At 36.2% G+C, this 12952-nt stretch overlaps 1 protein-coding gene across 1 annotated transcript in view; it reads right to left on the reverse strand.

Moving 5' to 3' along the window:
* Positions 1–1149: 1149 nt before the first annotated feature.
* LOC136864106 (PP2C-like domain-containing protein CG9801) overlaps positions 1150–12952 on the reverse strand; it is a 278336-nt gene continuing 266533 nt past the window's right edge. Inside the window, exon 5 of the mRNA XM_067140681.2 lies at positions 1150–8735. Within this exon, the coding sequence (XP_066996782.2) occupies positions 7981–8735 (755 nt within the window). The 3' untranslated portion in view covers positions 1150–7980. The remainder of the gene's footprint in view (positions 8736–12952) is intronic.

The raw sequence follows: 12952 nt of genomic DNA on the forward strand, positions 1-12952 counted from the left end.
ACAGCTTCATCAAGAGTTCATTCCTAACTTATCTTTTATCTAGCCATTCGAGTACCATCCTGCCATTGTTCCCACCTGTTTGTATTAGCAATCATTTTCGCTACTTTCATGTATATTACTTCTAACTTATTAGATATCGTCAGTCCACCCAGTTCTCTTTCCTGCAAAGCAGTTTGAAAATAGATTGATGTGGAGATAGTTACGTCCAGCAGCTGACTTTCTTTTTACAGAATACTGTTGATTGCAACAGCGAGCTCACTGCATTAACTTTACTGCACCTGGATTCAATCTCACCTACTAAACTACCATTGTCGGAGAACACAGATCCTAAAGACTTGACATTCTCTACCTGTTTCAGCTTTGTATAGCCAATATGACATTCCCTTTCATTTCATAAAGAGTGCAGAAAAATGTTTTCATTCAACGTGAAGTTTGTGTCCTGTACACTACAGCGTAATACCATAGTGGAAAAATTTGTGAGATAAAAGAAGTTCTTTTGCATCAACAAGTACCTAATCAATCTCTAGCTTGTGTTGTGTGCAGATACAATATATTTTTTTTTTTACATTTTCACTTGAAGGCCTTATCTATATTCAGAGAAGTACCTCCAAGTATATCATACTCAATACAAGTTTAATGGAACCACCTTAATGACACAATTTGGCAAGAGTGGCAGTTCTGTAGCATATGTGCTGAACTTCTGTGGTTACTTCCTGGCTCATTTTTTTTAACTTCTGCATGAACAAATCCACTTGAAACATGACATATTATTACTGCAAGTAAATAGTGCACTTCAAGCTAACCACTGCAGGATCATAACTTGGGAGTGCCTTCTGTGGGATTCTTCTAATGACAACCTGATATGTAAAATTTTGTCTTCAAACCATATTGAAGTTTGATTTACACTTATAAGCCAGCTGTTAAGAAGGAATCCACTTTTTTTTCTTTTCAGTTTCAACTTGGCTAATAAATATACTTTAAACCAGGTATGTAATACTAATAACTTCAGAGTATACTTGCATTATTTTAGTAACTTCTCCAACAGTTTGTATTTCTTGTTTTATAAAATATTTTGTATAAGTTACCACTGCCTGCAAAGGGTTAACTCATGATACTCCAGACTTTTGAAGAATAATACAAGAGAGGAGATAAACATGAAACCAATATTTATTCAGTATCAGATTCGATGAGGAAGATATCATCCAAACAGCGCACTTCTCAAGACATTTACTAACAGTCATAACTATATTCTTGGTTACAAATCAGCACAGAGCAATATGAGAACAACTCATTGAGATTTCTTCTTCTTAAAAACTGTAATCATAATAGGAAATCGATTTATGGTGACTCAGCAAGCATAGACACAATAAGACAGTTGTATGTACCACGGTAAAAATACAAGAGAGACAAGGTATACAGAAGACATATTCGTAATATGTGACATTTGTTAAAACATGTATAAACTGCATCTTTCTTTGAAGGTACGTAACAGTAAATGACAGCATAAAAATTAATTATCTTATTTGTTACATGCAGTGCTTCCCACATCTGATATCCCACCCTACGTTGTCAAGTCAGCTATTGTGCTCTACTGTCATATACTTAAAAAATTGACAAAGTTATGTAAAAACATTGTTTTCTATTTGGACAAAAATATAAGCTTTTAGAAATGATACATTTTAACATGGTACATTTTAGAAATCAACATTTAAAATATTCAATAATGAACCCATTTCAAACAGGAACATTATGAACCTGAAAGAATGACAGGATCATGTAAGAAGAATACAAAATACATAATGAAGTTTGTCAGAATTACACAATTATGTCAGAAATGCACTGAATATGATACACACTAGGAAGAGAAACAATTCTGTAATGGAAAATTACAAATAAATATACTGTATAAATTGCAAGACTTAAAAAAAAAAAAAAAAAAGAAAAAAGATGATCACTCATTTCCAGTCTTGGATTAGTATGTGACCTAGTTCCTTGCTGCAATTTGAACAAGAGTTCACATACAGGAATAATCCTCATTTAAGAGTTTAAACAAATGCTTTCCTCCTCATTAACAACTGGTATTAAAATAACTTTGGGATGAACATTTGAGTAAAAAAATGTTATCTAGTGAATAGTAACATTACAAAACAATATTATGAACTGCTCACTGGACAATGTTAGGGGCACTTGAGTTACTTGCTATTTAAGTTATGGTTGAAATTTATGAAAGTATGCACAACTACTTGCTTATTAATTAAATACAGTTTTATATTTGACACATCTTTTTACAGATAATGGTCCAAGGAGCCAAGATATTGTCCTATAAGAAGTTCAACATGCTAGTAAATCCATCAACATAGGTAAACTTGAACTAAGGACATTTTAAATGTTGAGATTTGGTCCCACGACTTTTGGAAGAGTTGGTTGGGGTGGGGGGGAACATGATAGGTTAGGAATTAATTCACTAGCTACTCATATAGGAGGCTCAGCTTGAATCTCAGATGCATGCAAGACTTGTGACTATATGCTCACAATAACAGTTACATGAAACTACAACCTTACACGTTTCTTTTTGCAAAGAAGGCGAGAGGTGTATGACTGCAGAATGTGCTGACCATTGAAAGGAGGACCCATGGTACACTTTTGGAAAATGTAATCAGATCAATAGGAAGAATGACCTCTTCAAGAGTAACAACTCAGTGTGACTGATCTCAGAGGTTTCACTGCACATATGTAGTGTATATATACACAATTTTATTAAAAAATAAAATACCGGGCGAGTTGGCTGTGCAGTTAGGGACGCGCAGCTGTGAGCTTGTATCCAGGAGATAGTGGGTTCAAAACACATTGTTGGCACCCTTGAAGATGGTGCTCCGTGGTTTTCCATTTTCACACCAGGTACCTTAATTAAGGCCAAGGCCAATTCCTTCCCACTCCCAGCCCTTTCCTATCCCATCATTGCCATAAGACCTATCTGTGTCGGTGCGACATAAAGCAAATTGTATATATTAAAAAAAATGCATGACAAAGTAAAAGATTTAAGAAATTATCAGCAATTCTTGCAGTTCCAGAATTAGCATTACTATTATAAGCAAGACACTGTTTTTTGCTATATTATTTAATTATGCTTAATATATCAATCAATTTCAAACAGTGCTGGCCAAGATTAGAGTGAGAAGAGGAGAAATTAATTTCTACCCCAGAAGCTATTAGTTATTCCCTCTATGCTACTGTACACACAATTGCTCAAAATGAGTGACAGTGATACATATACAGCAATGCAAAACATGATCTGTATTTACTAATTTCCAAAGAAGAATAAGAACTGATTATTCGATTTTTCAATAAAAACCACAAAACAAGGCAGAACGATAATAAAACAGAATGGAGGCAAAGAGAGTAAAGCACAAACAAAAATGAAAAAAATCTAAAGTATAAAGAAGGAGAGTAAATTCTAAACTCAATTAATGGCTTGGTTGAAAGTGTGAAGCTTGTTTCACCACAGATGGGATGATAAAGTTACTTTTCCAAAGACTAAAAGCAATTTATCAGATATGGAATGCCACGTTTCTGAGTTGATGTAATTCCTGTCAGGAAAGATGCCAATATCTGGCATATTTTCAGTTCAAAATTGTGCTGCAGAAAGCATTTTACTTTTGTCAATTTGATAAAAACGTTTGCATGTTTTCATCTCTAAACCAAAAAGGGTAGGGCACGAAGTTCTTGTTTAAATTAATGGCTTGCTTATGTATAAAAACTTTAAGAAGGTGTAATAGATTTGAAATATTTCTTCAAACTTCCTGAAACAATTAAAAACTGCGCTTGCTTGTTTGATTACACATTGCACAAATCCAAGCAATTTTAAATGTTCTCGTTTTCCAAGCCACTGATCCTCACATGAAGGAGAAGTCTTAATAATCAAGAATGGGAGCGTGCACTAGAGAAAGAGTACAAATGGATAGCACTGCTTGATTCTTAACTATATAACATTTACCATGGTACCAGTATTTCTTTTCACCTGAAAAGCTAATCCAGTAAAATTTTTCATAGCATTCATTACTTAGGTATGTGAGCAATGCGCTAAATCAACTGCATTTAGATTAAGAGAAAACAATGGTCACATGCACTGATTGGCAAAAAAGGGGATCATTTCAAATTAAAACCGGCTATATTAAGTTACCCGAAACTTTTATTTTTTATTGACACACAACATATGGCACTGATTGTGCCCCATGCACATTATTCTCATCATCAAAGGTCAGTGTTAAGTTTTTTTTTTACAATATTTTATATTTTTCAAAACAGATGCACATTTTTGCATTTTTACTGAATAGAATTAAATCTTGAAACTGAATGTTCTCTTGCTACCACTGACCACTTTCCTCACACTAGTAATGTTTTCTTACTACTGTACACCCCGTCAGTGATGCCTAGGCCATCTATGACAGCTGATGGCAGAGCTGTTGTCAGTCTTTGGGCTGAATACTCAACATAAACACACCCCTGGTGATGACGACAGGCTCCATGCACCGTGGCATGCTATCCACAAGGTTCAGGATTGTTTAAAGGGGGATGCGTATACACTCCTCCAATAGTGCTGGTCTCGTTTTATTTAGGGTGTCAAAATTTTGATTTCAGACATTTTGTCCAAGCATATCCCACAGGTTCTAACTGGCATTGATGTTGGGTTACGTGCTGGCTAGTTCAGGATTAGTATCCCAACGTCACGAAGGAATTCCAACTAACAACAAGCAACATGGCGATGGGCGTTGCCATACAACTGTCTGAAGCTTCTGCCAACAAACGGAGCAAAGGGGATTGTCTACTTCTTAACAACTCCAGCAACTCAGAGCACCTCCATCAATGCTGACAAACTCAGTTTGCACATCAAAACTGATACCATCCGAAACAATGACACAGCTACCTCCACAGGGTGAATATTGTTCCCCAGTCTTTTTCCACTCTCACGATGTTCTTTTCAAACCTCATGTCAATGAGTGCAAGTTTTGAAAATTAATTTGAAAGTTGCTATATCTGACTCATCTCAGTGCAGTTCTGGTACCGATGCGCAAATTCTAGCTACGTTGCTTGGTGCTGGGGAGTAAGCTGCACACTGGTGGCGGGGTCTTCTTGAGCTCTATGTGGCTTCCAGAAGTCTTTGTCTTACAGTTCTCTCACAATAACGTTTCTTACTGCTGGGACGATTCCTGGCCTGGACTGTTGTACAGTGGCTATCTTGCAAGACCTGAAGGACAAGGAGCCTGTCATTCCTGGCAGTTTTAGCCGACGGCCTGATCTACATAATCTCTAATAGGTACCAAGTCCATGGAATCACTTAACATCACACTAACACAAGTAGGCTTTTAACAATGCAGGGACAAGAAAGGGAAGTTAGCAGTCATGACATTAATTAATTATTTGTCTAGTGCAAAAATGAGAAACCAGGGAAAATCACCCATGAGGGCTTTCGATGGAGGGGTTCAAAGTCATGTCCTGACTGTAAGCTTTCAGCTTCATGACCTATACCATGTAAAGCAATTCCCCCCGGCCCCATTTGTTGTGAGAAAATGTGATTACGATGAATCCTCTGTATCTTGGATTGGATTAAGAGAAGTAATGTGATTTCCAATCCACCTGAAGATTTAACTACAATCAGCTCAAATTTTGCAGAATTTCTTCAGAAATAAATTTTCCTTTACTCTATTCTTGCAGTATCACAATCAACTCTACTACCTATGTCACTATATCATCAGAAGTTTTTTCAAGGACAAATTCATGTTTTAGGATGTTTTAGTGCAGTATAGAATTCAAAATACTGACAAATTCATAGATTCTGTACGATCATTTTGTAGTGTGGTTATAGTGAATTTTCACACAAACAGCATTTAAGATATGCTAATGCATTTTGTATTATGTTAAACACTGATCATGCTGAGCAATGATGAAGGTTAGGCATTCAAATGTATATCACACCACTGCAAAATATTTTTATTACAGTAAATTAGTGAAACTAGTTTAATGTATAATATATTAAGTTACCAGTATCTTAAAAAAATAGCACAAGAAAATTACTTGAGAGTATTGTTCATTTAAGTAAATACAGTAGTATTAGAGCTCTATTCCAAAACTTTGAAAGATTTTAGAGCGAGGTTTCACTGTATGCAGTTATGTTTTGAATCCATACCAAAGTTACTTTAGTACAGTCAAGTTAAAGATTATTTGATCATATTATATGATATATTTTAAATTTTCTTATGAAATTTCTTTCATATTTTTCTTTCACTATTTTAACCCTGAGCAAGTAGTTGAAAATGCAATACTACGCCTGTTACAAAGAAGCAAAATCATTTTGCAGCTTTGACTCAAAACTGTCACTAAGCTGGTTTTCACCTACAACTAAATATAATTTAAACAGAATTGTATTGCACAAAGCATACCAGCTACAATAAGAACAGAATTTAAAGTCTAACGAGGAAAGTAAAAAATATAATTTGAGTATTAATGAAGTAGTAATACCAAAAAAAGCTGCCCATCTGGAAAGCTACTATAGGAATTTATCAGTAATATTTCTGGAATAAATTAGCAGAAAATTGCTTTAAAATTCATACATTCAACACTGTACATATTTGGTAAACATCACACAGATGTGGGACCACAGATATATACATTATTACTATAATAATTAAAATATGAATACTCTGTTTACACACAATGTAAAACAGTTAAAAATATATACAACATTACTGCAATTAAAATGAATTTTTTTATGCATCATCTATTTTACAGGCTACAAACAGGATTCTATTTCAGCAGGCATAACAGCACTATAAATAATCTGTCTATACAGAGCAATTATTTTCCTAAGATTCATGGACTGTCAGTATCATATTGAAGTATACTCTTGGTTACAGCATGTGGTTTCTGTCATCATATTACACATTGCAGCCTTTGCTGATTTTCATAAATGTATGGTAATTGAAGTCCTTGATAACTTTCAAAACTACCTTGGGAATGCGTGCGTGCGTGTGTGTGTGTGTGTACAATAGCAAGGTTGCAGTATTAATCTCCGACAGAACAATGGGATTAATTATGAGCTGAGTATCTGTTCCTACTGCCGATCTAATTGAGCCTAGCGTGAAGCTGGAGATACGTTGTCCTTTCTGTCACTCAATATGTTAAGAGTGAGAAAGTTCAGGTTTAATCTCTTTCCTGACCAAATAGTGTAGTTTACATGTAAATACCTCGAAGAATGAGAAATGGATATGTCTACCAGGCCACCAACTGATTTTAACTATCTTGTAGGTAATTTTTTTGTTAACCATACTAATGTAAATTATATGGAAAGCAATTTAAAAAAACAAAAACATAGTACCATTGTTCAACCAGAAAGGTAGTTTCATCTCAGCAAAGTTAGGGTAACTTTTGCTCGCAACATTTAGTGTGATACATACAAAAATAATTTTTCCCCATTTCCAGGTAAAATTAGACAGGTAGGTAGAAGGCAACAGACACAGAAAGAGACAAACACAACTTTACTAGTACATGAGGATATTGAAAGAAAGCAGTGTAGGTAATGGACATCAGAAAAAAATTTCATCTATAAGAACATTATCTAGGTTACATTGTGAAACATCAAACGATTAACAGAAATCACATGCTATTAAACATATAATACACTTCAAAAGGTTTTAGAATGTCTGCCAATATTTTTCACAAATCAAATTAACAGTGTCACTCCATCAGAATAACTTTCATTATTAACAGATTCATCTTATCTAACATAGGTATAATTTTGAACAATGATGATTAGAAAAGGGAGCCATTTTAAGAGAACAACATTTACAATAATATGATAGCAAACTAAAACCGCAATGTCATACTGATAAAAACTCAACATATTTTTCACATATCACATGTCAATCGTTGCCAAGTCATGTTGGCTCACTCATCCCATGCGAGTTGCTATTCCACACCTTATTCTCACAGAACTGTTTCCAACAAGAGATCATCTGACACACTGTCTCCGTTCTTGGTGCTCTTTGATTGTGCTTCAACATTCCTCTTCTTGCGAATTCCAACCTTATAAGCTACAACAGCAGCATGATCTAATTTCCCTGGCACCATGGCTAATTTCTCGCACACTTTTTTACGTCTTGTTCGTTGTTCAGCACGACTTAATTCAGTAATCTGTTGATCTGAATTATCAGACACTGTGTAATACAAGTCTGGATCCTCCAAAATATGGCGCTTTGCAGCAGTAAGTCTAACAGCGAAATCTAAAAGCATTTCACAAAGTGTTTTTGCATCTTCACAAGGAGGTCCATCACCAGACACACCATTCTTTAATAAATCATCCATTCTCAATAGAGAGAGTTCATGTCTCTGGTAGGCTTCCACTGTTGGTAGAGAACTGGGAACAACTTCACTACTGACTGGTAGTTTAGATATATTTGATGCAGACAATCTTGAATTATGAGTAAGCATTTTCAGAGGATTCGTTGCTGTTTTAACGCTAGAGTTTTCATTCTGTTGTGCAGGAGGCAACACAGCAAATTTTCCAACAACAGGGTCAAAATTATCTGAAACTCCATCGGACGTTAGAAAAACAATGTCTCCTTTCTCTACTTCTGTCATGGAACATGTCAGATTATTCAGCTCTGGGTTTTGTCCATCCACAGGTCCCAAAGCTCCTAATGCATCTCTCATATCCCTCATACAGTGAATATCATGTGAACCTGAAAAAAAAAAGAAAAAAGAAGGAAATTTAATCATAATTCAATTAAGAGCATTTTCTTATGATCAAATTCAAATCAAGACAAATAATTAACTTCTTGCTATCTATACTTTTCAATTAAGAGAGAACACCTTGAACATGTGATACACTTTTGACGATTAAGCAAAGTTAATACTTCAAGAAGTATGGTTTTACAGTAGATTGGGGGAAGTAATGCACCATACAGTCTTGAGATGAAGGTAGTGTGCTCAACATTACTGCCTGATAGCCCTTTACCAACAGAGGAACTCACCAGATGCTATTCACATAAAAAATTGGTCAGGTCAACCAAGAGTTGTCTGCAATGTGGAGGATAGTTTTGAAATCTCCGCCATTACTGAGAACTGAACTTCAGACTACAGTTGGGAAGCAAATCCCTTACTAAATGAACCACCAGCTACTTTAACTTCAATGTAACATAAAAAAAATTATAAGATGGAAATGATTCTATACAAATACAGGAACTTGAAGCATATAACATATGGTATGAATCAATAAATTTGACCATTATTGGTCTTCGATTGGTCTGTGTTGGCTAAGCTCATGAAAAATGCCAGGGTTGGTTGTTGGGTCCACCCTGTCAATATTTATTATACAATTTGTAAGTTTACGTAATTATTACTCGTACATGTTTCGAGAGATGGCCTACTCTCTTCATCAGCGAACTATACATCTCAAAACAAAATTCCTCATATTTTAAGATCTAATAATACTAACTTATACTAAAAACATAAATAGATAAAATCATAAAATTTAAAAAAAAACTCTCTCTCTTCCACCCCCCACTGCCTCCCTCATTAATGCCTATCTAAATAGCATTAATAGTTCCTATATTTGTCCTTTTTGTTGAGGAAGCATTTCAAAAAATGCGTATGAAAAAATGTCTATCTTTTGTACTAACTCAAAATAAAACACCATCTTCGTCTTGCTTGCTCTTAAAAATCCATGTAAACCACTCTTATTCTCTACTGAATTTCTTACTACCTCATAAGATTTGATACTGTATAGGCTTTTGGGTTTATGCCGTGTCAAGAAAATAAGGTGAAATTCTTAACGTTTCGCAGAGAACTGTGCTCTGCGTCCTTAGAAGAAATCTCAACTGACCACGAGAAAGGCTTCTTAAACAATGATACTTTGAATTTGGACGTTATAATAGAAGTGGAAAGGGTACGTTCATTCATCACCAGATGGCCCCCAGGATGTGGCACAACGCTAGCGTTCGAAGCAGAAGCTGACCGAACCACCACAATCAGAGTAAGCGGTTCACGTAACGTGTTTGCGTAACATATGACATAGACAGGTGTATGATATAGACACAAGCCTAGAAAAAACATCTGGCGATGAGGAACGTACGAATTTGGAAAACACCGAGACAAAATAACAATACTAAAGGGACAGGGAAGGGAACTACCTACGTAAATTCTTAATGGCTGGCAACCAGGTATTACTTAATTGATAACCGATGTCCCTGTCGAAATTGTTAGGATTTCTATGTATTTCCACAGCTTCCTGTATTGTCCTGGACCTGTAGTGTCTAGTGTGGGTAAGAGCTCGAGCATCTTGGAACATGACATCATGACCCGACGATAGAGTGTGCTCAGCTATTGCAGATTTGTCTGGTTGGTTGAGACTAATATTACGTTCATGTTCTTTGATATAGGTACCAATGGACTGGCATGTTTGGCCGATGTATACCTTAGTCGCACATACAGGGAATTTTATATACCCCAGGATGTAAAGGGGGGGACAATTTGTCCTTGGTTTTACTCAGACTGTGAGCAATTTTAGTGGCAGTGTCAAACACGGTTTTTAATAAAAAGTAAAACCAAGGACAAATTGTCCCCCCTTTTACATCCTGGGGTATACAAAACTCCCTGTATGTGCGGTAAGGTTTACATGGCCAAACATGCCAGTCCATTGGCACCCGTATCAAAGAACATGAACGTAATATTCATCTCAACCAACCAGACAAATTGGCAATAGCTGAGCACGCTCTATCGTCGGGTCATGATATCATGTTCCAAGATGCTCGAGCTCTTACCCACACTAGACACTACAGGTCCAGGACTATTCAGGAAGCTGTGGAAATACGTAGAATTCCTAACACTTTCAAAAGGAGCACCGGCTATCAATTAAGTAATACCTGGTTGCCAGCCATCAAGAATTTATGTAGGTAGTTCCCTTCCCTGTCCCTTCACTACTGTTATTTTGTCTCTGTATTTTCCAACTTCGTATGTTCCTCGTCGCTAGATGTTTCATTCCAGGTTTGTGTCTATATCATACACCTGTCTATGTCATATGTTACGCAAACACGTTATGTGAACCGCTTAGCCTGATTGTGATGGTTTGGTCAGCTTCCGCTTCGAACGCTAGCATTGTGCCACGTCCTGGGGGCCATCTGGTGGCGAATGAACGTACCATTTCCACTTCTTTTTTTGCTAGTTGCTTTACGTCGCACCGACACAGATAGGTCTTATGGCGACGATGGGACAGGAAAGGGCTAGGAGTGGGAAGGAAGCGGCCATGGCCTTAATTAAGGTACAGCCCCAGCATTTGCCTGGTGTGAAAATGGGAAACCATTTTCAGGGCTGCCGACAGTGGGGTTCGAACCTACTATCTCCCGAATACTGGATACTGGCCGCACTTAAGCGACTGCAGCTATCGAGCTCGGTCATTTCTACTTCTATTATAACGTCCAAATTCAAAGTGTCATTGTTTAAGAAGCCTCTCTCGTGGTCAGTCGAGATTTCTTCTGAGGACGCAGAGCACAGTTCTCTGTGAAACGTTAAGAATTTCACCTTATTTTCTTGACATGGCGTAATCCCAAAAGTCTATACAGTATCACGTCTATAAGTACGGGCCGTGAAAGCATTAATGGCAACTCATAAGATTTGTTTAGAAACGAGTTGTCCCTTGAACTGTAACTTAGTTGTACAGACTCTTCTTATGATGGTGCTTGGCCATATCTATATATATAAAATAGCTTGTCCTGACTGACTGACTGACTGACTGACTGACTGATTCATCATCGCCGAGCCGAAACTACTGGACATAATGAAATGAAATTTTGGGGATACATTCACATTAAGATGTAGGTGCTCGCTAAGAGAGGATTTTTGGATATTCCGTTGCTAAGGGGGTGAAAAGGGGGGGGTGAAATTTTAAAATGAGTGCACCTATATCTTAAAACTTTAAAAGTTGATAAATGTAAAAATTGGTATTTAGAATCTCCTTTGAAAATAAGGAAACATGTATTTTTTTGTATTCAGAAAATCCCAATAGGACGGGTGAAAAAGGGTGAAAAACTGGTTGAATGCCTTTAATCAGGATACCGGTACTTATATCTCAGAAACTGAAGATATTACAGACCTGAAAATTGGTACTTTTGATCACTTTTAAAAATAAAGACACACGTATTTTTTGTTTTTGGAAAATCCAATTAATGGGAGGGGGAAAAGGGGGAATGGGAGGGGGGAAAAGGGGGTGAATTTTTAAAATGAGTGTATCTATATCTCAAAACTTTGAAAGTTTACAGATGTAAAAAATGGTATTTAGAATCTTCATTAAAAATAAAGAAACACGTATTTTTTGTTTTCGGAAAATCCCAATAGGAGGGGTGGGAAGGGGTGAAAAAGTGTTGAACGCATTTTATGAGGATACTTATATCTCAGAAAAGGAAGATATTGCAGACCTGAAAATTGGTGTTTTGGATCTCCTTTTAAAATAAACACGTATTTTTTTGTTTTTGGAAAATCCAATTAATCGGGGGGGGGGGGGGTGAAAAGGGGGTGAATTTTTAAAATGAGTGTATCTATATCTCCAAACTTTGAATGTTTAGAGATGTAAAATTTGGTATTTAGAATCATCATTAAAAGTAACGAAACACGTTTTTTTTTGTTTTCAGAAAATCCCAATAGGACGGGTGAAAAAGGGTGAAAAAGGGGCTGAATGCCTTGAATCAGGATACCGGTACTTATATTTCAGAAACTCTAGAAATTACAGACATGAAAATTGGTATTTTTGATCTCTTTTAAAAATAAAAAACACGTATTTTTTTGTTTTTGGAAAATCCAATTAATGGGAGGGGGGAAAGGGGGGGGGGTGTGCATTTTTAAAATTAGTGTATCTATATCTCAAAACTTTAAAAGTTTGTACATGTAAAAATTGATATTTAGAATC

The sequence above is a fragment of the Anabrus simplex genome, chromosome 2, assembly GCF_040414725.1.
Source record: "Anabrus simplex isolate iqAnaSimp1 chromosome 2, ASM4041472v1, whole genome shotgun sequence".
In the NCBI taxonomy this organism is placed as follows: domain Eukaryota; kingdom Metazoa; phylum Arthropoda; class Insecta; order Orthoptera; family Tettigoniidae; genus Anabrus; species Anabrus simplex.